The sequence below is a fragment of the Canis lupus genome, chromosome 14 (genome assembly GCF_048164855.1).
Source record: "Canis lupus baileyi chromosome 14, mCanLup2.hap1, whole genome shotgun sequence".
NCBI lineage: Eukaryota > Metazoa > Chordata > Mammalia > Carnivora > Canidae > Canis > Canis lupus.
In genome coordinates, this window is record NC_132851.1 from 37,285,404 (window position 1) to 37,305,295 (window position 19,892).

The following is a 19,892-nucleotide window of genomic DNA, read 5'->3' on the forward strand; positions in this document are numbered from 1 at the left end:
CAGTTTGACAGGTCTTCCTGAGAAGCACAGCAGCAGAGACCAACTCACACAGAGTGCCTTCCAAAGTGATATTTCTGAGTTTGGCATTCTTTAGAACAGAATTTCTTTAGAACAGAAACATTCAGGGGAACTGTGATATTCTTCATCACTTATATTCTTTTACCTAACCTTCATATGTGAAAACAGTGAGCTTAGAACAAGGACTAATTTCTAAAGGTTTAAAAACCACTATGGTTAGAACAGCTGGAGCTCTTGTTCACTGCTGGGAGCAGTACTGGTATATACACTCTGGAAAACCTAGGGCCTACTGATGCATGCCTGTGGACTCTTGGATCCAAACCCAACTTCAATTCTTGTACCTATGTTCACCAAAAAGACACAGCAGTAGCCTTGACAGCTCCAAGTTGGAAAGAGTCTAAATTTCTACCAGGAGGATGAATGAACTATGGGATATTCACAAACGGAACAGCACAGAGCAAGGAGAAAGAGGTGTGATTATCTGATACTACAGATGATCTCAAACTAAATGCTGAACCACATAAACTATGAACAAAGAGTGATACCCATTTACGTAAAGTTCAAAAACAGACAAAACCAATGTATGGTTACCAGTTACCCTCAGAGGGTGAACAGTCATTGTAAAGGGGCATCTGATGTGTTTCAGGAACGTTGTTTCAGGAAGTGTTGTTTTCTCATGCTGGATGCTGCTTACATGGGTGTTCCCAATTTGTGACAGTCCAATGAGTTGTTTACTTCCTGGCATATTTATATTTTCACATCTTTGTAGTTCAATACAAAGTTTAAAAAATAAAAAAATATGGTATAAAACTTTAAGGTGATAAACTTTATTGTTTATTTCCCTTATTAGTCTAAAAAGGATTTGAGAAATCACACATTAACTTAACATGTTTCCCTAGACTGAGATGAAACAGACAACCTTACTTTATGGTGGCACAAACACCCTGGAGAAGCTCCAAAAGGGCAAATACTAAAGCTGTTGATTGTGGTTTCCTTGGCACAGAATCCACCAAAGAACTGACTGAATTAACCGGGGTTCAATGATTTATTTCATTCAAAAACTACTTGTGGCACCCTTACAACCTGTCAGTCATATAGGATGAGCAGCCCACAGTGTTTACACTTGCTACCAGACCACCCGCAGGCTGACCTCCTTGTCCTTCTCTGTGGAATCACATCTGTGAACAAGAAAGTGGGATTTAAGGAGAATAGGTGCTTGGAGACATGGAGCTCCCCCGATGGAAGTCTGACCTGAGTACTGTCTGATGCTGCTGGACAAGATGCATCCCCAGAGCCACTTCTCTCAACTTAGAGTAACACACACACATACATGGGATCCCACAGTGATCTGAGACCATTCAAATTATTTCTTTTAAGGCAGACATGGAGAGAAGGATCTGGGAAACGTTACTAACTGAGCTGGGGTAGACTATCTGCAATTTATTCCTTTGTTAAGCAATCTCCGATATAGTAAAAATTTTGTAAAACTCAATAGAAAAATCTGCTTAATCATTGAGACCCACTGTTACATATAAATGTCTGAGTAAACTATCATAAAGTTATATTTTATTGGCCCCTTTGGCAGCCATATTATACATACTCAAAATGCAAAGTCAAACACCACTTCGGATTAAAACACAAAACAAATTAATGGTCAAGAGCTGTGCTAACTGTGCACAAGAGATCCATAAATCATAGTCTAGATACATTATACATTCATGTATGCGTATGTGTATGAAATCATATTTAGTTCTAAAAATTCACCTAGATAGTTTTTGGAACTACTTTACCTAATGAAATAGTCCTTCAATTAACACTGACATGAGGTTTCCCGTGCTAAGCCATAACTCGAGCGGCTGTGTGACCCCACTGCGCACAGGCCCCTGGCCTGTGGGTGCACGCAGCACCGAGGCGAGTATGACGATCCCTGCCCTCAAGGAGCCTCAGTCTAGTAGGGCTGAGACATACTAGACTGTGAGCTCCTCGAGGGCAGGAAAGGTGCTGTAGTCCTCTTGCCCCAGAGACCGGCCCCAGGCTCAGCTCTAGTGGTGCTCACAGTGTTTGTGGACCGGGCTGAACGCAGGTGCAGCCACCTGGGGCAGTGCAGGCTGAGCACAAGAAGAACAAACTGCTCTGGAGACTCTGAGGGCGGAGGCTCGCAGGCTGTGGAGCCGGGAGGAGTGGGCATGGGAGAGAAGCCAAGAAAGATGGACGGGGCTTCCCCAGAAGGATATTCCAGGCCCAGGGCATTAGCACGACCACAGTGTGAGAAAGGGGTGGGAACACACCATTAGGCCACGATGGAAGGGATCTCCAGTCTACTCTGGAAGCCTCTACCTAACATGGGAGTCACAGGGACCCTCCCCAACTGAGGGCTGTTGGAGCAAAGGAGCCGCTCATCCACAGCGATGTTTCTGAAGATCAACTAAGGGGCTACACCAGATTGATGGACAGTCCAGGTAGAGGAGCAGGGGACAGTCCAGGTGGAGGAGCAGGGAGCAGGGGTCACAAGACAGGGTGGCAAGGAATTCCTGCCCACTCCCCAATGGAGAGGAACACGGAGGCACCTCTGGAGCCTACTGCAGGCGAGGGACGGGCTGCCCAGGAGGCCAAGCAGCAGACTTGCTTTAGGATGAATGCGATGCCCAGTAGCAACGCGAATGCGGTTCTGGGCCTTGTGAGGAGAGGCAGGATGGAAGCTGACAGAAGCGGAAGATGGCCCAGGAAGCACACTGAGAGAAAGGAGGGCGGCCGGGGTGGACGATTGGTCAATACTCATAGTGGCAGCAAAGGAGCAGCAGGTCAGGGGGAAAGAGTAGGTGTTGGGGAGGCAGGCGGATGGAAATGGGGTTGGGCGGGGGGATTTCAAGGATAGAATCTGTCAAATTCTGGGGAAAGATCAAGGAAGAACAAAAAAATGTATGAGCAAAACATGAAATAAAGGACGTTCAAAATCCAGCTCTAGTAAGTGAGAGCATGTCTCATTAATTGTATGAGAATCAAGAAACTGACGTTTAGCTTGAAGAAAGCTATCTAGAAACACCTGAAGGGCTGTCACGTGGAAGGCAGAGCTGGGCTATCCGATGGGGCCTGAGAGGACGGGGCCAGGCTTGCAGGTGTGCAGCATGGGACCCAAAGAAGACCCCCTTTCACAGTGTGCTGTTCACCATGTGGTGAGTAATGCTGACCTGTCTCCTCTACTGGGCTGAAAACTCTGGGGGGCAGGGTTGTATTTTGTTCACTGTTGAACCTACAGAACCTAATTTGGAACAAAGTAGGTGCTTAGCCAATAATCCCCTGGCGGATGAATCTTGTATCCCTCTCCCTATCAGCCTCATTCGTCCGTTAAACATGCACTTGCCAGGAGCCTTGTCTAGTAAGCTGAGTTGCCTGGAGATGAGACTGGGCTACAGGCCATGTAGACAGGCTTTAAGCTCTGGGGGACAAGGATGGGCCCGAGGAGCCACCAGGGTCTTCTGGGCCCTGATATTTGGTAATTTTCTATGAAAAAAGATGAAAATACACCAAATTTTAAAAATCCTACATAAAATCAGGGAAGTATGAAGACAGGTGATTCAGCACACATTAAACTATGGTGTTGGTTACAATAAAGCTCCCTATGAATATGTATCACATTCAAATACCTTATTTATCACAGTATTAAGTCTCAACCTAGACTTCAATTCAACAATTTACTGAGCATGTATTAGATGCCTGCACTGGGGCCACAGAAGTAAGACACAGTGATGCCCATCAAGAGCTCAGGGCCTGGCGGTGACCCAGACACGCACACGAGAAATTCTCCCGGCCAGGTGGCACAGTCAACTCTGTGCAGACACTGTGCGGGGCTCAGCTGACGGGCCCTCCCTCTGCGGGACCAGGAGCTACCAGAGGTTTGGGTCTGGCAGTGCCTGGCACAGAGCAGGAGCCATAAAATGGTAAGGTAGATGTTTGGATGACGACAAACACAAGAAAAAGTGCCAAAGAGTGGCTGTTTGGGGGCAGGGCTGACAAGGGAAGTACCCTGAAGGAGATAACATCTGAGCTGGATTCTGAAGACCAAATGGGCGGTTAGTGGGTGGCATAGCTGAGGGACAGCATCTCCGGGCAAGCGAACAGCACGTGAGAGTGGGTGGGCCAGGCCAGGAGAAGTGTAAGCGGTTAGGAGCGCGCTGGAGATGGAGGAGGAGTGGGAGATGGAACTGGAGGGGCAACTAGGGACTCCATTCTTATGGGTCCTGTAAGCCATGCTAAGTCAGTCAGAAGTTAGGGGAGGAGAGATGTGATCATAACTATAAGATAGAATCTCCTGAGGATTCTAGCAAGCTGTAAATAAATGCAAACCAATTAATAAGTAATTATGTCTGCTGGAGAATAGGTCAGCCTTAGCCGTCCTGATAGAATGGCCTGGAAACACTATGACTGCATGGGAGGAGAAGCCGCATGAGCCTGCCCCAGCCCGGCCCTCGCTCCCCCCACTCCTACCTGAGCTGAGCTTTGAGCTCAGTGAACCGGGGCCGCCTGCTGGGGTCATAAGCCCAGCATTTCGTCATAAGGCTGTAGAGGGTAGGAGGGCAATTTGGAGGCATTGGTAATCTCTCCCCATTCTCAATTCGACCGATCACATCATTGTTCTTCACTCCTTGAAAAGGCTTCACACCATGCATCAGTATCTCCCACATACATACACCTGTGAAGTGGGAATGAAAACAAAGCCGTGAGCTTGCTGGCAAGAGGAGGATGCCCAGCTGGCAGGAGGAACTTCAGAGCTGGCAAGAAAGGACCAGTGGTACGATTTTGGGCAAGTCAGCTAAATAAAGCAGCATTCAATAAACTCTGTTATAAATAAGAACAGCAATATTAACGTACTGTGATTCAAATAATGAAATATTAAGTTATTACCCAAAAAACTCCCAAGTTTTTCTAGGAGGATTACTTCTCTAAAAATTCTGTATTAGAAAGTGGCCCACCAGGTACAGTGATCCTTCATGGTTTAACGAACCAGTTCAAAACAGGCTGAATGAATTTTACCCTGCCCCCCTCAACCGCAGCCCAGCCTGCTGAGGATCATGGCAGTGGACCTGAGGCCTAACAAAATGCTACAATTTAAGCCTTACAGTTTTAGAATACACAGGCTCCTTAAACAAGGCAGCCCGCGCGTGGCTAGGGTGCACGCTGACACCATCACCTGGCTCGTGCATGAGTTGGTCACAGGGTTCCTGTCCCCATGGGCAAGCTCTGGACTCCCTGGGCTGCAGCGGCCCTGCCCACACACCCCTCACTCACACTCTACCCTTGCAGACGCGTTCTTGGTGTCCTCTGAACAACACCCGAGAGCCCACTAAAACAGTAAACAAGCAAACGGAGCCTAAGGCAGAGAATGACGACCACACGCTCTGGCCGGGAAACCAGAAGCGTGGGCTGGCGGGGACAGCAGGTGGCTTTGCACGTCTCCGGGGCTGCTCTGGAGGCCCTGCCAAACCTGAACACGCCGCACACTGCTAGCCTCTGCACTTGGTGCCCCTTTCATCTTCTCTGCGAACGCTCCTCGTTCTGTGTAAGTGCCGCCTGCTGCCCCCGCTCCCCACGGCGAACCCTGTGGGGCCTCTGCTACCTGCACACGAGTCACAGCACTTACAGGGGGCGTGCCTCCAAGGCAGCGGGGCACGGCATCCTACCAACGTGAGTGACATTTTGATGTTTTCCAAATTCTAGTCATTCCAAAGTGAAGAGTGGATAACAGAAATAACGCCTTACTTCTGCATTTCTCACTAGAAATTCTGACAACGTTATCAGAAACAACAACGCCGGGTGTCATTTCTTGAGACCTTAATATGCTTCTGGCACCCCTCTTTGAAATTTATATATGTCATCCTTAATCCCTATACCTTACATTTCTTTAAATACTGTATTTTATCAAATCTAAGATGCCACTTATTATGAAATACACTATTATTTTTATGTGACCAAAAATGGGGGAAAATATTGCCAACTAAGTTATGGCACCGTCCTTTGTTACTGCTTAGAATAATTTTACTTTTACCGAAGAGCGCTTCCAAACCCACTCAGATGAGCAAGATGAACAAAACAAAGTCCACACGAGTGTAGGCAAGGAAACCACGGAAGACACGCCCCCCAACTAACACCGACCATAAGATGCCACTGATTTACAACACACTCCAGTTCTAGAGAAGCTAATATGTGAAAAAACAGGCATCTGAGAACCTTTGAAAACTGAAATTTCCTTGGCAGGGTAAGGAACTTGCTCTCTGGGTCACATGGCTGATAAGTGAGGTCCTGGGACGTGAAGCCATGTCTGTCGGACCTTGGAGCCCTTTCTAAAGTGTGTCACACTATTTCCTGCTCTGGTGAAAAGCTCCTTCCTTCACCTGTTATCATTTAGGGCACTAGATAAAACCAACAGCAAATAAACAGAAGAAAAAAAATAAGAACACACACTTGATATATGAAGGTCTTTTTAATGATAGGGGAAGAAGGTACATAATCCCATCAGGGCATCTCCTCTGAAGTAGATGAAAATCTAGCAGAGAAAACACACAGGCAACACTGTTCATAAGATCAATGTGTGAGTGTGATAACAGAGAGAGAAAGTGCAGGAACACAGAGAGAAGGGAGGGTATGTCTGGAGGACACAGAGGCTACATAAGGCTTCATGGAAGAGGAGACATTTCAGGTGACCTCGAAGGTCAGACAGCATTTCACCTAAACAAGAGGGTGTTAGGACAACATGTTCCAGGTGGAAGGACTTACAGCAGAAGGGGGGTGGGGGAGTACCATTTGATCGAGAAGGAAGAGTGGTTTGAAATCTGGATGAAGTAGTCGAAGTGAGCAGTGCAGAACGAGTGAGGGCCCCCCTGTCACAGCAGTGGGAAGGCACCACCAGAACCCCCAGAGTGGCAGGAGGGCGATGGCCTTGGGGCAGGTGGGAAGCCACAGAGGACAGAGGCGGTTGGACTCTAGGACAATGAGGGAAGCACAGCAATAGATACTCTGGGTCTGAGGACCCAGAACAGAACCAGAGGACAGGCCAACCATTTAAGGTCATCCACACAGAAGGAACGAATGAGGTGGCAGAGAGAGAGGAGAGACGGAAGGAAGGAGGGAAGACTGCTCCCAGGGAGGGCTGCAGAGATGGCACAGGGAGACAAAGGGGTGGAGAAGGGAGGGTCAGACAGTGGGACCTCCTCATAGGACCACCCTAGAGCTGGCGCTCCGCAGGCGCCCAGTGGCTGTCGAATGAACCAAGAGGATGTCTGTGAAGGAGCGGTCCGGCAAGGGAAGGCAAATGAGCTTAACACCCTGAAAAGAGCCAATGCTACGTCTGTTGTAGAGTATATGAAATATGCTTTAAAAACACAAAACTTTTCAAAATACTCACCAAACATCCATACATCACTAGCTGAGGTAAAACGTCGAAAATTGATGGACTCTGGAGCCATCCACTTAATAGGCAATTTTCCTTTGGAAGCTAGAAGATTAATTTTAGAAAGTGAATTTTCCTTGTTATCTGCTCAAGGATCTAACAGTTACAGCTAGCTGAGATTTTTAGTATCAAAATAAAAAGCTTCAAGTATCTGACTCCTTGGACTTTCTGTTTATTTGGAAGAACTACTTTTTGTTTCCTTGGTGTGGTGAGGTTGTCTGGAGAGACCTGGTTAGACTGTGGCAGGGAAATAAAACACTGAAGCCCTCCTCTGTGCGGAGAGGCGGGGGATGAGGGAGTGAGAGTGGGCCCCCTCAGCCGGTGCTCTTAGTCTGCAGCTTGGTGATGTGGAGCTCTGCAGTCTCCCCAACAGATCCTGACCTGCCGGCTGGAACCACCGGTGATGACACCCAATAGGTTCTCGTCTATGGTAGTGAACATCTTTAAACATCGAACCACTGTTCCCAGGGGAGATGTGTGCATGCACATACATATCTCACAAAGATCATAATCTTAAACCCTGAAAACAACTAATCATGGTAGGTTTTTTTCCTTCTGAAAACGAGGTTCAGACACGTTAGGTGACTTGCCTCAGGCTGCCCCACTGCCAGGCGCCCGAGCTGGGGTTTAAGGCCAGGCCCTAGCCCAGAGCCAGAGGGGCTCACTGTCCTGTGCCACCCCCTCCCATCTCCATCTTCCCGCTGGGACAGGCTCCAGTTTTCCACTGCTTCCTACATGTGCGTACATGACTACAAAAGCACTGTGAGTATGACTTTGGGAGTTACAAATTTTAAGTGACTAGGTGAAGGCGCAAACACGTAATATGTAACGAGGACTGACAACCATATCTTCATGGGTATGTGAAGAGCTGGACATGCGACAGAATGAAAAAGTATACCTCCCAGGTGAGCCTAAATCGTCCTTCTCTTGAAGGATACACACCTTCCTTCTGTGCCACAAAGGAAACAACTCACCACCCACTGAACATTCCTTCAATTGCTGGGTTATAAGACGAATGGCCCAGAATACCTTTCCTCAAGGAATTCTAATTCTAAAAGGTAGACACGTCTACTTGAATATGGAACGGAGTGTGACACAGACACTGAGTAAATGCCAGGTGCCCTGGGAGCAGAGGAAGCCCACGGCTGAGCGGTGTGGCAGAGAAGGCTGCAGGGGTGTGGGGAGTGGGAGTCCACAGGGGCAGGAGCCCTGGTTCGAGGAGGTGCCTGTGCTCTGCCAACCTTGTCGAGGATCTGGACTTCCTTCTAGGAGCAACATGTGCCTCTGAGTACCTTAATCAGGAGACAACTTCATCTGAGTCATTTCTTTTTTTCCACTTCAAGCACTTTCATGACAAATGACGTCATATCCTCTGTTCAATTCCTTGCAAACAAATTTTTCTACACCTGTGTTCTGAATAAAAGCTCCCCAACCTTTAGGATCTTATGGTTTTCCTGAAGCCTAGTGGAATCTGCACTTACTGATCTGAGATGACAATAAATACATGAATTGATCGACTACTCATTTTAAATGCTGTCAATGCGATATGAAGCCTTGACCAGCACGCTCTTGGGAGGTCAGCTCTTTACTGGGAGGCCAGAACCTGGACCTGTCAGGGCTTGAGCTGGATAGGAAATGTATTTTAAAATAGTAGAAAGCTGGCCTGGCCATTTTCAAGTTAAATGACCAAAATGAATGAACCACCTAAGAATTTTCTTTTCACATAACAGAGAATCTCTGTTAAAACTGTCTCAGGTTGTAGTAGACAGAAGGCATGGGGAAAGAGAACTGTCATGAGCCATGGTATAAAATGAAGGAAACTCATTTTACATGTAAAATCTGGGCTCATTTTGCCACAATATAAAAATTTAAAAAACGGAGAAAGAAAATGGCCTTCCTAAAATGGTAGTAGGAATCAGAAAATACAGTAAGAGCATAACATGGATCTGTAATCAAGTCTTAGCTGAAATACTTGGAATGTGAACATTTGTTAATAAAAATATTTATTTAAAAAATAAATTATTATTTCAGTGATAATTTAAAGAACCAAGCCAACTCCAAAATTGGCAAAATATCACACGAGCTGGATTTCAGCTCTAAAACCAACTGATCAAAGTCTCTGGAGTTAGTAGATTAGGGATTTTTCTGTCCGACTGCTTCCACCAAGTCAAGGCACCCAGTCCTTCTTTGTAAGATGTCTAACTATGTCTGCCAGTTGAAGGATGTCTGGGCTGATTCCAATTTTTGGCTACTGGAAATAAGGTTGCAATGAACATTGAAATGCAGGAATGCAGGTTGCAATGAAATTCAAATGCGCATTTTGTGCGACTGTCAGTTTTCATTTCTTTGGGAGAAGTACACAGGAGTGTAACTGCTGGATTGTATGGTACCTGCATATTTAATTTTTAAAGGATCTGAGAAACTCTTTCAGAGTGGCTGTACCGTTTTACATTCTCACAAGCATTTGGCAATCACTATGTAGATTTTAGCCATTCTGACAAGTGTACAATGGTAGCTCATCGCAGTCTGAGTTTACATCTCCCCAGTGGGTAGAGACCCTGACTGCCTCTGCCCAGGCTTCTCTGCCTTTTCAGTGAAGCCCCTCTTCCCATCATTTGTCCACATGGTATTCCTGGTTTCTGTTTTCCCTGCTGAATTCTGAGAGCTCATCCTACACTGTGGATACCAGTCCTTTGTGGAGTGGCTCATGGCTGTGGATGAGCACTGTGCATGGCAAATATCCTCCAGGTGTGCACCTTGTGTTTCCACTCTCTTAACAGGGTGTATTGCGAACTCAAAGTTTTCATTTTGATTAGGTCCCATCTATCAAGCGTTTCCTTTTATGGATTGTGTTTTTCATGTTAAGTCAAAGGACCCTTTTTCTAGTCCTAGATCCTAAAGATTTACTCCTATGTTTTTCCTAAAAGTTTTATAAGCTTTATGTTTTATAATTAAGCTTATGATCCACTCTGAGTTAACGTGACGTGAGTCGAGGTGAGGTCCACTTTTTGTCTCTGGATGTCTGACTGCTCCAGCTCCATGTACTAAAGGCTGTCTTTCTTCTGCTGAACTTATTTTATGCCTCTGCCAAAAACCAGCTGAGCTTATTAGGACACACCTGTTAAGAAATAAAAATCATTAAAGATTTTGAGTTTATTGCCTCTTTGTTGTTCTGATTCCTTACCTTTGTAGTAAGTACTGTCTTCCATATATCGGGATAATCCAAAGTCTCCTAGTTTTACACAATCGTTTGAGGACACCAGAACATTCCGAGCAGCAATGTCCCTGATAAGGAAGAATTCGGGAGAATAAATTTTAATACAATGAAAACAAACCCACAAACTCATCTACATTACATAAAGAAATACTGATAGGTACTTTGAAAAATAGCTTATAGGCAATGCAAACATATTTATCACACACTGAAAATAAAGGATACTTTTATGATTTTACTTCAAATATATTCCTTTTGGCAGACATTTACTCATTAATATGATGATTAATATCTTGAATGATGGCAAAGTATATTCTCAAATAATGAATAAAAAGTGAATTATTACTTTTCATACAATCATATTACCAACTGCATTAATGGACAGACAGTGATGCATGACTGGGACTGTAACCCTCCTGCTACTAAGACATCTAATTGCATAAAATCAAAGTCATCATCTAAACCCTTGCAAATGATTTTGCTGATGTAATTTATTACCGTGCTAGGTTAACAAAGTAGTGGGCAAACTGTAAGGGCTTTCACTTGCATTCAAACTAGGGACCCAGATGAGAAACCGAAATTCCATAGAACGCCAATAGATGTCACTCATGACCTTCTGGGGTCCAGGGATGTCCCAGGACGGTACCCGCTTTAGGTCCACATGCTCGCTGTTCTAGTGTCGTGTACAGGCTCTCAACAGTATTTATGGAAGAGAGAACAGGCCTGAAAGCAAACTAATGTTTCAAACTCCATGTGAGGAAACCCTCTAAATTTGAGTACTAACAGGCCATGGTTCCTCTTTGGGCCAGCACAAATGCGGTGTGACTTTCTGGTGCTGCCCCTGTACAGCAGAGTCCAGTGGTACAAAGAATCATGGGGCACAGTGAGAGTCTCACCTCCGGTTCCTCCACTATCACTGCCCATCCCCACAGCCCCTGCCCAGAGGGCAGCTTACCAGCTTTATGACTGGATCTTACCTGTGCACAAATCTTTTGCTCTCCAGATACGCGAGAGCTGTACTAAGCTGATAGGCATACAGGATCAAAGATGCTAGATCCAAACTGTACTTCCTTACTTGCAGAAATGACCTCAGCTTTTGGAACAGTGACCAAGATAAAAAATAATTAGTGACAGAGAACATAAATCAAACTGCAAAGGAGCTACATTCAACAATTCTACCCATTTCCAAGCACACTTTTATGAGAAGGGCTTCAATTCTCCCCTAAAACAAAGGGGTAGAATGAAACCAGCTCAGAAATCATGGTTAATCATTCTTTATTTGAATCCTATTATAAAACTGAAATCTTCATGATTATAGACAAATTTCTGAAAAAATACAGAAAGATGCTGCCAGGAAATGAATAAAAGTATGAGCTACTGCTAGATAGGAGCTGGGGGGACAAACAGATGGAGTTACCACCCTCACAAGCCTCGCACACAAGCATGGCCAGCAGCTGTGCCCCTCACCTCACTGGACCCCTGGCAGATCTGAGGGTAAGGTGATGAGGAGGAAGGGGAGGCAAGAAGTTCTCCCACCTTCCTCCAGGAAGTTTTGGGTGCAGAAAGGTGTGGGGGATTTACCCCATGGGGCTTTTCAGTCCTTATTGCTACTGTCATGATCAATTCAGCTAAATGTTAGCATTGCACAGGAAGGCAGACAGATGAATTTAACTCTAATTCTACAAAATCAATAAATACATAAAAGAGAAAGACTGAGCAACAGTTTAAGCCAGAAAAATTAGCAAATTCTCCAAAAACAAAAGTAGAAAAATACTGTAAACAAAAAATATACATAAACACTGCTTTTTTTGGAAAGGTAGAGCAGAGGAAGAAGGGGCACCGTGGAGGGCTGAAGTTATTTCATCCAGCAAACTAGGTTATCAAAAGCAGAAGACGGCAGTGGGGAGCCAGCAGGCAGGGCCTTTCAGAGGAAGGGAGGCTGAGGCTGTCCTAGAGAGAAGGAAGGACCCAAACTGCTCTGACTCCCGCTAACCGGAACCCTTCGTCTCCGTGAAAAGCAAAACCGTGTTTGGTGCCCTTTAAAAGAGAAGGACTGTATGTCATGTCTCAGGTTAAATTACTGAGTTTTAGTACCAGGAAGTGAAATGCAGACACCAGGAAAAACAACTTGTGTTCATCCCCAAGCAGGCAGGCTATAGAGTGGCCCGGGGAGCAGGTGCCCTGCCGAGGGTCTGATCTGGCGGGCCTGCACTGGGACCCGAGAATCTGACTTCTAACAAATTTCCAGGTGATGGTGACACACTAAGTAAGGAATTTCTGTGTTCTGGAGAAAGTCCACATGTGTTACTCAAATTTTAAAAAGAAACTGTGACTAATATCAGTTGGATAGGAAGACACCATAAAATGATTTCTTGAGCAGAATAAGGAACTGCAGATTTACCTAAATGTAGGTAAATGAATCCTCATTCAGAGTGCTTCTTCCATCCTCAGAGCCCTCGGCTAGCATTTGGCAATAGCACCAGAGACGAAAGAAGAACCACTTGGTCACCGGTGCTGCCGGCCCTGAGTTAGGGTGTTACTTGGGAATTTAATGATGAAGATGTTATATTCTCTGAACCCAAAACACAAGGGTTTCCTTCACATACTCCCCTTTCTTAAACAAAGGACACCAAACACTCAAGGTAGGCTGAACAACTGCCAAGCATGAGACCATCGTTTCATTGTCACTGTGACAAGTGGGCTGGCAATGCACCCAAATGGGCCAGGTCTGGGGGTCAGGATACCTCTCCAAGCGTGCACAGCTCCATGATTATCCAGACGGGGTTCTCCGTGATGACGCCAATCAACTTCACAATGTGAGGGTGGTCAAACTGACGCATTGTTACTAGGGAAAAACAGTTGTCCACAGTCATTCTTTTGATAGAGTGTTAGGTAAGGGTGGCTGACGTATGCTGTGTTTCTTGGCTTAGATGCTCTGTAGAAATAAACTAGTTGAGACAGAAGTCATTGCCAGGCTTTATCTCCTTAGGATATAGGATACAGAGATACAGGAACAGCATTAAAGACAGGCTTTTTTTGATGAAAGTATAATATGTATTTTGATGAAAGTTATAAATGTTGATAAAGTCATTATGACTTACTCTATGACTTATTAATTTATTGGACTGTTGGGTGCTAAATCTTTCCTCAAATAGAGGCATTCTTCCGATGTCCATGTAATGAAGGACACCGAGATTCATTCACATGACCAGTGTCTACCAAGTGCCTCTGATGGATTCAGTCCAGTGCTGGGCATGGGGTCTGAGCAGTCCTAGGCCCATGGAGCTAAAAGCCTAGAGAGGGGCAATAATAACTTCTAGGCCATGTTTATTTAGTTATAAATACTTAGGAAGGAGAGAACATGGTCTTGTGACATCTCCTGAGGTCAAACTACTTTAAGCAGATGGTTAGATGAGAAAGGACAAGCCCTAAGAAAGCAGCAAGAACATCCTAGCCTGAGGGCAGGTAGAAAGAGCCTGATGTGTACAGACAAACAGGATGAAATCCTGGCTCTCCACAAGTGTGCACTCAGCAGAGGACATCTACCCACCCTTGACCCTCCCAGCAGTGTCATCCCTGGATGTATGAACGGAGAGCCAATGGGCTGGTGCTGCAGCAGGAGTAGGGCACTGGTGGTGGTCCTGGCTCTTCCCCAGTCTGTGAGCTCCATCAAGTGGGACCGTGTCTGTCCTGCTCACCCCCAACCCTAGGGCCTGGTGGCAACCAGGCTGGACTCCTTTCTACATCTGCCCAATTCCAGTGCCAGGATGTCCAACACTACAGGTACCGAAGGATCAGGGACAGTAAATCTGTCTACCTTTACACCCCTAAACATCACAGCTTACCTGGAACATGTGGATATGTGCCCCTACAGATACAGGTATTAATTTGCAAGGCAAGATAGTAACTGTGGTTGTCACATACAAGTCAGAATATTATTTTTCTTACTTCTTCAAAGATAGCTTATAATTCACAAATGAAAAGTCAAATGGAGTTCCACAGAAATTTCTAGAAACTTACAGGCTTCTTGAAGGAATTTCTCTCTCACGCTGTCCGAAGTACAGTTTTTACATGTTTTAATTGCAACCGCCAAAGCTGGATTCTCCTGTGTTAGGGAAATTTCAGAATCACACACACATGCAAAAAGAGCTCTGTATGAATCAACGGACACATTCATGACAAGCTGTTTGTATGGCAACTCTGTGGATTCTGGGCCAGACAGAATCAGAACTGAAAATCTCAAGAGAGGAACATGTCAAATACTCTACAAAATCCCCAGAAAAAATGTCCAGACATGTTACAATGTAGGTAATTCATTCACTCATTGTTCCACAAGCATTCACTTTCTGCCATGTGCCAGGTGGCCTTTCAGGTACTCAGGATACACCAGTGAACAAAAAGGCAGTAAAGTTTCCTGTTCTACTCAAGGTTACCTTCCCGCTAAGAACAATGCACACAAGAAACCAGTGAATCCCAGAGTATGTTAGTAGGTAACAGAGCTGTGGACAAGGAAGGAGCGTGCCAAGACGTGCAAGGCAGAGACCAGGACCAAAAAAAAAAAACAAAAAACAAAAAAACAAAGGAAGGAGGGAGGGACTGCCGAGAGCTGGCCAGGGGCACAGCCAGGTTCATGGATGCTCTGGGACCCGAGGGGAGGCGTTGTGATGGGATGCAGCTGGGACAAGTGTGGGGTGTTGCAGGCGGGGCAGGGTGGGGTGAGGGGCGTCAGATGGCAGGGACCAGTGTGGCACAGGAGAGCAGGAAGGAGAATCAGAAAAAAAAAAAAAAAAGGGAAGGAGAATCAGAGTGAGCTCAGGGTCAGATCCAGCCGGAGGAGATCCTCAGTGGGGCAGGGGCATGAGTGCTGCACCTGGACACCCTGCAGCGCAGGAAGTAGGTGAGAAGAGAAGACACACAGTAGGCTAAGAGGGTGGTAGGCAAGGTCAAGAGAAACCATCAGCTCCTGCCTGCCAAAGAAGCTGATGTTTTCTTGAACAAGTTCGAAAGACAGAGCTTGAGACAGACAAGAAACGAGGCCATTCCAAAGCTTAATGGAATACCATACATGATTTTAATTAGCAACTTAAGTGCTCATCTTATCCTTGGCCCTACGTTGTCTCTGCCAGCACCACATATTCTTCACATTGGATGTTTTCGTAAGGTGCAAAAAAGACAAAGAGGACAGGATGGGAGGGAAAGAAGCAGGAGAACACGGCAAATGGACAAGGGTTTAAGAAGCCCTGCCTTATGTCTCCTGGCCATGGCTGCTGTGTCCCAAACTCCACCCTGCCTCAGGCTCCTGGTCCTCACCAGAGGCTCCCGAGAGGGGACAAGATCAGATGAAGGTACCATCACACAGGTGTGAGAAGCATCCAGCCTCAAGGCCCCAGAAGAAGGCTGTGTCATCTTGATTTCTTTAGTTTTCTCAATAGATTTTATAAATTATCTCACTGGGCCTACAGGCTGTCTGTAAGATAGCCTGACAAGATACAGAAGGCTCCAGGCTACCTATTTCACAGCCAGGTCAGCCAGAGGTGGACAGGTTTAGCTGCTTGCCCAAGGTCACCCTGCTAAGTGGCATGTCCCCTCTTCAACAGAGCTTTACCTCCAGAGTGACTGGGGCAGTGTGTACGTGTGACAAGCAGCAGGGAGTGGCGGTAGCTCGGCATGGAGTGGCTGCTCGTCACAAGATCTGGCTCTGAAATGGTGCCCATGCGAGATTCTCTGTGTTGACAAAGCCTAATTTGCCAAGCTCCCTCGGAAGAGTCCTTGCTATTGGGTTCTGAGTCACTATTCCTGGAAGTAGCAGCCTCAGGCAGAAAACATGACCCAGGAGGACACTGGGAAGACAAGACATTGGTTCCTGTCTTCTCAGCGCTGGAACATCCCAGAGCTGGATCCCCAGGCCAGCTCGATGCAAGGTGACCTTACTGAGTGTCCAGTCCTATTTCTATACCAACTTTCAAATTCTCTCTGTCATCCTCACTTTGCTTTTCAGCTCAGACTCTGATATCCAGCCCACCCATGCCTATTTTGATGAGGATGTAGCAAAGTTATTTTAAACTTGGTAACACCAAAACAGAACTCCTGATATCCCGCTATGATGGATCATCTTATGTGTCAAGTTGATGGGGCCGACAGGGTGCCCAGATATTTGGTCAAGCATATTCTGAGTGTTTCTGGAATGGATTTAATAAGCAAATAGATAGACTGAGTGAAGCAGGTTGCCCTCCTTAATGTGGTGGGCCTCATCTGATCAGCTGAAGGCCTGAGTAGAACAAAAAACTGATCCTCTCCTAAATAAGAGGAAATTCCTCCTGTCCAATTACCTTTGAGCTGGACATTGTTTTGTTTTGTTTTTTTCTACCCCTTGGAGTACAAGTACACTAGCTATGTTGGGTCTTAGGCCTTTAGACTCAGACTGGAAATAAGAAACCATCAGTTCTCCTGGGTCTCCAGCTGGCCATCTGTAGATCTGAGAATTGTCAGCTTCCATGATCACATGAGCCAATTCTTAACAAATCTTTTTTTTTTTTTTAATATTTTTTTAAGATTTTTATTTATTTATTCATAGAGTCAGACAGAGAGAGAGGCAGAGACACAGGCAGAGGGAGAAGCAGGCATCACACAGAGAGCCTGATGTGGGATTCGATCCAGGGTCTCCAGGATCACGCCCTGGGCTGCAGGCGGTGCTAAACCGCTGCGCCACCGGGGCTGCCCCCAACAAATCGGTTTTGAAGGCACCCACAGCCTAGGGCTTCTGTTTTCCTGGGGAGCCCTCACATATGCCCACCACCAGACACATTTCCTCCTTAGCCTTCTTCGCCTCACTTAAGACACAGAATTCCCAGAGACGCTCAAAGTCAACAACCTAGTGGCCAGTTCTGATTCTTCAATTTCCCTCAGCTCCCATGGATCCAACAATCCAGGAACAAGACCTGTGTTCCCCACCTATAGAGTGCATCTGGAACCTGCTGCCCAGCTCTCGCCACTGCTGTAGGCTCACTCACTGGCTCCGCCACCACCACCACCTCCTGAACCCAGTAACATACTTGGAGTAAAAGCCCAGCCCTCTGCTGTGGGCCCCCAGGGCCCCTCTTCACCCAAACCTCTCACACTAGCCTCAGTTTCTAGGCTGCAACACCACTTCGTGCAGCTGCCTTTCTTGTTCTGCCTGACTGGACAGCTCCTCCCCCAGAAATCTGTGCTGAGATCCTTGTTCAAACTGTCCTGTCTAAAACAGTGCCCAGCTGCCTGCCCCACAGGCTAGCTCCCTGCTGTTCTGCACAACCCTCACCACAAGCTCCAAGCACAGAATTTTCCTTGAGTCACTTTACATTACCACCGCTTCTCAGGTTATTAGAATGTTATTATTCTACACATTATTACTATTCATTCCAATATACACATAGCATACACTGTCACTTACATTATTATTTTCACTCACTGAAATAGAAGTTTCAAGACAGTAGGTAACCTTATTGTCTTATTTGCCAAAAAATTTTGCCTTACAACAGTACCAAATTCCTAGTAGGTGCTCAATACATATTTGCGGTTAATGGATACTATTAAAATAAAACCTTTCTTTTGAATGCAGATGCCATTTATGAGTCAGCTGTGGCATATCTTAAAAATATCTTAGATTGCATTAATTTTAGATTTCACACTAATTGCACACCATATGATTCCAGAATATTAAACATTTTCAAACGAGAAGATATATAAATAGCAAAATGATTATAACACAAACTTGGGTCCCCTTTCTTAAGCTGCAGAGGCGGCATGCAGGACTCCAGGTCGTAATGGTAGCCTGGTCCCTGCAGGACAGTCGCTGCTGGTGCAGAACGTGAACAGGAGCACAAATAACTGTCTGCTAAATGTCTGATCTGAGGGCCTTCTTAGAATGGCTAGCCATACGCCACGCCAAGATCTAACTGCTTTGCTTTGAGTTAGTCTTTGTTTTCCTTAACCAGATGGGAAACTCCTTTAGGACCAGAACCATGAATTCTACCTCCATCTAAATATAGGGCCAGCTGGTATACTCTAGAAATGACACAAAATGCCCCCCCCCCCTTTTTAAAAAAAGATTTATTTATTTATTCATGAAAGACACAGAGTGAGAGACAGAGGCAGACACATAGGCAGAGGGAGAAGCAGGCTCCATGCAGGGAGCCCGATGTGGGACTCCATCCCAGATCCTGAGATCCCAGGATCACAACCTGAACCAAAGACAGGTGCCCAACCGCTGAGCCACCCAGGTGTCCCCCAAATGCCCTTTTTAACAGGAATTCTGAGTAACAACAATAGAAAATTCTGTAAGACCATAAAATCATCATCAACCCTGTGAATTTGTGCTCACATACTGGACATGGTGCTTTATGCAAGACAATGTGAAGAAGTGTAAAGAAAGTACTGCTCTCTCGCCTTCAGCCCAGGGCATGATCCTGGAGACCCAGGATCGAGTCCCGCGTCTGGCTCGCTGCATGGAGCCTGCTTCTCCCTCTACCTGTGTCTCTGTCTCTCTCTCTGTGTCTCTCATGAATAAATAAAATAAAATCTTTAAAAAAAAAAAAAAAGAAAGAAAGTACTGCTCTCTAAAAACTGACAGCTTCCAACGGGTGCTGAACCTGATTCCACACGGGCCACACATGAACAGAGCAAGGGGTTCGCCATCAGTCCGAGGATTAGGACCTGTGGCTACTGGCCCCCACATGGGGCAGCAGAAGCCTGGAGAGTGCTGAACTATTAAGGGGCTCATCACAGACACCAGAATGTGGGAGAAGTCAATTCAAAGCAAGCAAGACTGAACCCGAGCAAAGTCATTTCTTTTTTAATTTTTCCTAAAACACCTTTTAAAAGAGGCAAATTCAAACACACCGAGGTAATTGCTCAAGGTATGGTTTTTAAAAACCTTCAAAATACAAGCAATATTTATGGGAGAGAGGTCTTTCAATGTTCAATGAAAGTACCACACTGGTGCCCACTATGTCTCCATAAAAGATATGATTAGGCTCTGAATTATTAACAACTAGGAGACATTTAAAAGATTTTAAGAAATCCAGAGAAGGGCTATTCTGGGATTAATTTTAAAAGAGATTTGATGGAAGAATGTGCAGGTGATCAGCAGATGCTCAAATAGTAAGAAAGAAGTCCCATCACCTCACCAAATGAAGACAACAGTGCGTGTGAACGAATGTCTCGACAGACTCTGTGTTC

At 45.7% G+C, this 19,892-nt stretch overlaps 1 protein-coding gene across 24 annotated transcripts in view; it reads right to left on the reverse strand.

The window, feature by feature from the left end:
* The window catches only part of PTK2 (protein tyrosine kinase 2), a 266,922-nt gene that overhangs the window by 48,733 nt on the left and 198,297 nt on the right, over positions 1 to 19,892 (reverse strand). For all 24 annotated transcript variants that reach the window (XM_072774653.1, XM_072774657.1, XM_072774652.1 and 21 more), the window contains 6 exons: positions 14,697 to 14,781; positions 13,421 to 13,521; positions 11,654 to 11,769; positions 10,647 to 10,747; positions 7,418 to 7,507; positions 4,504 to 4,708 (listed from right to left, as the gene is read on the reverse strand). In XM_072774653.1, the coding sequence (XP_072630754.1) occupies positions 4,504 to 4,708; positions 7,418 to 7,507; positions 10,647 to 10,747; positions 11,654 to 11,769; positions 13,421 to 13,521; positions 14,697 to 14,781 (698 nt within the window). The remainder of the gene's footprint in view (positions 1 to 4,503; positions 4,709 to 7,417; positions 7,508 to 10,646; positions 10,748 to 11,653; positions 11,770 to 13,420; positions 13,522 to 14,696; positions 14,782 to 19,892) is intronic.